We start from the raw sequence: 5,050 nt of genomic DNA on the forward strand, positions 1-5,050 counted from the left end.
AAACGCAATAAGTTGAGATATTTATAACTTACTAACATTAATCAGTAAAGAATGAGTCTATGCCCCACCAGTGGCCACCACACCCTTAGCACTTTGCATCCTCATTTATGAAACATTTGTGAATTGTGATCTTCAACTGGAATGATAATAATATCTTTCAAACCATATTAATTAAAAATAATAATGAAATGAAACTTAAGTCTGATATCAAATTGAAAGAGGTTTTATTAGGTTTAACTCGTTTAATTGGTTAAACTATTCGAACTCGTGTTTTCATATATAATTAATAATTTTTATTTATAATATATAATTATATATAAATGTAAAATTTTATATAATTAATAATTATGTACAATTATATTAAAGTAACATTTCTTCATTTTTGGATCAGAGTAAAACAAAATAGTAGAGTATTGTTCTATTTTTTATTTTGAAGTGAACTGTCTGGTTTACCTCCCGGGTTAATCCGATTTAACCGGATTTAACATGGTTGAACTGGAATTTCTCTGGTTCAAATTTGTTCAATCCTCATTCGGTTAAGACTGCAAACCAAAATTGTTTTTAATTCCGGTTAATGATCAAACCGGTCGGGCAGTTCAGTCCGATCCAATTCTAACAACACTAAAAAAATTAAATATTGACTATTTTTACTTTAATATTATTGGTCAATAATATAGTTTGGTTAACATATTTGTCATGCAAAAACAGGTTCAGAAAAAAAAATAGTTCAAAAATAGAAATACAAGTTCTCTCGTCCCTTTATTTATCCCTTCCTTCAAAGACATCAGAGAACACGTTTTTCTTCACCCCCACTCTATCACAAGCTTGTATTTTTTTTTAAATGGCTCTCCTAACTTTCTTGCCTGAAAAATCTAACCCCAAAAAGAAGCAGCAACTTCCCAAACACAAACACAAGCAAAAACAAAAGGAAAAAGAGAAACAAAAACAACCTTCTTCATGGGACCAAATCAAGAACCTTATAACATGCAAACAGATCGAAGGTTCAAGAGTGCATGACCCCTCCAAAGTTGGTTATTCCAAGCTAAGGTGTTCTTGTAGCTCTATATGTAGAGATGTTATTCATGGAAACACTAGAGTTGTTCACAGAGCTGATAACTCTTCTCCTGAGAGTAGCACTTTGGGTCAAGAAACTGGCTTACTCACTAGAAAACCACACACTCCTGGATCTTCTTCAACTCGTTCAGGGAAATCCAACGGTGGAGCAACCTACACATCATCCTCTAGCAGAGGAATTCATCAATTCAGAAAGCTCTCAGGTTGCTATGAATGTCACATGATCATTGACCCAAGCAGGTACAATTGTTACTAGGAATATATTTGTTGTCTCAAATCATATCTCATATGTTGTCTCGCGTAAATGATAATAAAGCAAAAACAACAATAATAACGAATATTTAATTGACATGTCATTTTTCTTAAGCACATAATAACGTACAGAGAGAATTTTGATTAACAATTTTTTGTTTAGTTAGTTCATGCTATAGCTGTACACATATATTGAAATTAACTCCCCTAAAAAAGTAACTATACATATATATAGAAACTAATATATAATATATGATTGGAAAATTAGGGTACCAATTCCAAGGAGCACTGTTTATGCTTGTTCTCAGTGTGGAGAGGTCTTCTCTAAGATGGAAAGCTTGGAGCTTCACCAAGCTGTTCGTCATGCAGGTACCACTATCTCTTTACATTTTTTTTTCTTTGTAATTTGTCCTCTTCATTTCGTTTTTATTTTTCTTTTAGGAAAATACATGCATCATTAGCTCCTTCCTGAATGCATTTTTTATGTGAATCGATAATTATTTCCTTCATATATGAAGCCATTTTTGGGATCATCAATCCCATACTATATATTTACAACTTTTTGTTAACATAATCTAATATTTATGTATTGTCATTGTAAAGATTTTTATACAATAACTATATCATTCATCATTAAAAAAATTTAACAGTTAAAGACAATAATTATTGAAAATAATTGGCATATAATAGACTAACACTATATAAAAGTCTTACATTATTCATAAAAAAAATTCTCTTGTTAAATAACTTTTCTAAATTTGCATAATTAAAGACAAAGTTAAAGGACTACTATAATAACGATTATTTATTCACATTTTTCCCATTTGGCCATCCTTTTTTACCATGCAACATTTTCACTTTATGGAGCTGTAGTCGGATAAATATCTTGTAATTTTATTCAAGCATACTAACAATTCTGTCAATCACTATTGATTGAATTCTCTCATGTTTTATCATGTTTGTGGGGTTAATACTTAAAGTAATCTTCGAAATCTGATAATAATTATTATGTTGTGTAGCTTTGGAACTGTTTTCCGATAATCTTGCTCATGATTTTTGTCCTTACTCACCACCTTACAATTAGTATGAATACCAGATCTACTTTGTGTTCGAAAGATGCATATATGCATCACATTAAATAGCTGAGGAAGATTTTTCCACTTATTCATCATTCTCATGAGAATATGAATATGTGATAATCAATGATTTAGATTTGAAATAAAAGTTATATATTTTTAAGTATCCCACATTTTGTGTCACTCCATATGCTATGAGTTATAATTAGTTTACAAAAAATATTTAAGTTAAAAATGTAATTATTAAGTATTTTTTAACCATTCACATCTTAGGGCAGTAGCATAATATTGTGGATAGAAGATTAGTCTCGTAGCACTTTGAGCACATGAGTTATAATTAGTTAGGAAAATATATATTTAAGTTAAAAATTTAATTATTAAGTATTTTTTTGACCATTTATATCTTATAGTACATAAAATAACATAATATTGTAGAACAGAAGATATGGTGACGTAGTACTAGATGGGTTCCACACATTCATGAAACAACATTGCACTATCAATTATATCTAACACTTTAATTATGTTTTTTTAAACTAAAAGTTTAACCCCAATCACACCGTTAACTTATATGACATGAAATTTGGTGTAAAAAACATTTGTTGGTGGCCTACTTGCTTTGTTTTAAAATAATATGTAATAGTATTGCATGAAGAGTATTTCACCATTCACCAGATGCACCAACCAAGTAAGTGCATTTGTTGCGGGGACAGGAGTATCTGCAGTTGCTTCTTGAAAGGGGTTGTAGTATAAGTACGATATCATACAGCTGTCTGTTGCCTCCTCAACGTGACAGCTCTAAATGGTGTACCCAAAAATTAACAAACATACAAATAACAACTTATAAAGATTTCTGCCACCTTGTCAAAAATAAAAACATTATCTCAATTTAAAGGACAACTCACTTATATTTATAAAACATTCAATATCTGTAGACCAGACGGTCTAATTCAAATTCGAATTGCACAAAATAAAAGGGTTAAAACTGTTTTCTGTTTACTTTTCTTCCTCATAAAGCTTAGGTGAGTGCATTTCTATGAGTTACTAGTGTTAAGATAGACTTATATTAATTTTCTATCTCAAAATGATTTACCATGAGAAGAATAATTCACTGAGTGTTTAAATTATGTCTAAGAAAATTACAAAGATAGTAAGAATTTATTTTCCAACATGTCCCTCAATAGAAATTTGTTGAATTAGACGAGAAGTTACATTTGACCCATAATTAAAAAAGATATATTGGCCTATGATAATTAGAAAGAAGTTAGACTCTAACTCTTATACCATAATAAGGTAATAAGGTTTCATATAAAAATATGTTTAAGAAAATGAGACAAATGATGTGAAATTTACTTATCAACAACGTGACCACTTCTTAATACGAAATAAGCTTAATATTATACCATTAAGTATTCTATTGCTTCATTTTATTAATCATCCAAAATGTGTTGTATAAAATTGTATCCAATAAATGACTATTATTACAGCAAAATCAAATAATGCATAAAATAAAAACACACTGAATTTCAATTTTTTATTATAAAACATGTCAATCAAATTAGTAAATTAATAGTAAAAAACTTCAAATAAAAAAACCTACAACCTATGCATTACAAATTTACACACACTAAAAACTAGTTGATGATTATTTCATTATTTGTATTTGCCTATTTGGTGTAACAGTTTCGGAGCTGGGTCCAGAGGATTCAGGTCGTAATATAGTGGAGATAATATTTCAATCAAGCTGGCTAAGGAATAACGGTCCAATGTGTAAGATCGAACGGATATTAAAAGTCCAGAATAGTCAACGTACAATCCAACGCTTCGAGGACTGCAGGGACACCGTAAAGACCCGTGCACTTAACTCCACCAGAAAAAACCCCAGGTGTGCAGCTGACGGCAACGAACTCTTACGCTTCCACTGCACAACTTTAACCTGCGCATTGGGCTCGCGCGGGTCCTCCGCCCTGTGCGCCGCCGTGCCTGGCTGCGGCGTCTGCACTGTCATCAGGCATGGGTTTCGTGGCGGCGATGGGTGTAAGGGCGTGAGGACCACTGCGAGTAGTGGTAGGGCCCATGACTCGGTGCAGTGTGGTGGCGGTGAGAGTAGGAGGGCGATGTTGGTGTGTCGTGTGATTGCGGGGAGAGTGAAGCGCGTGGTGGAGGATGCGCCGTTGTTGTTGGAGGAGGAAAATGTGTCTGTGGTTGGGTCATACGATTCTGTAGCTGGACAAAGAGGAATCTATTCGAATCTCGAGGAGTTGCTTGTTTTCAACCCAAGAGCTATTCTTCCTTGTTTCCTGGTTATTTACAAGGTGCTTCCATCTTCAAAATAAAATGTGAGTTTAATATCTATTTAGATATTGTATAAGTTTTTTACATCTATTATTTAATTATCATGTATTAATCATTATTAAGTTCATGTCAATGGTTTATATTTAGAACTCTTAATGCATGTCCAAAGAACTTTATATTAACCAATAATATGTTGGTCTAGTGATATAAAGTTCCACTAGATCCTCGTTATGAATAAAATGTTAAGAATTTAATTTTTATAAGCAACACTTATTGATAAGAACAATCACAAACCTCGAAAGAGATTAGTTCCTTATTTATAAGGAGATATCATTGCTAATAAAAGAAATTTA

At 31.9% G+C, this 5,050-nt stretch overlaps 1 protein-coding gene across 1 annotated transcript; it reads left to right on the top strand.

Annotated features, from left to right (window-relative positions):
• Nucleotides 1-723: 723 nt before the first annotated feature.
• On the top strand, nt 724-4,809 carry LOC109340438. The gene is made up of 3 exons (XM_019578136.1): nt 724-1,314; nt 1,595-1,695; nt 4,086-4,809. The coding sequence occupies exons 1-3, from the start codon at nt 842-844 to the stop codon at nt 4,736-4,738; spliced, it is 1,227 nt and encodes a 408-aa protein (XP_019433681.1). The 5' UTR covers nt 724-841; the 3' UTR covers nt 4,739-4,809.
• The last annotated feature ends 241 nt before the right edge of the window (nt 4,810-5,050 follow it).

Source organism: Lupinus angustifolius, unplaced genomic scaffold (assembly GCF_001865875.1).
Source record: "Lupinus angustifolius cultivar Tanjil unplaced genomic scaffold, LupAngTanjil_v1.0 Scaffold_172_7, whole genome shotgun sequence".
Classification (NCBI taxonomy): domain Eukaryota; kingdom Viridiplantae; phylum Streptophyta; class Magnoliopsida; order Fabales; family Fabaceae; genus Lupinus; species Lupinus angustifolius.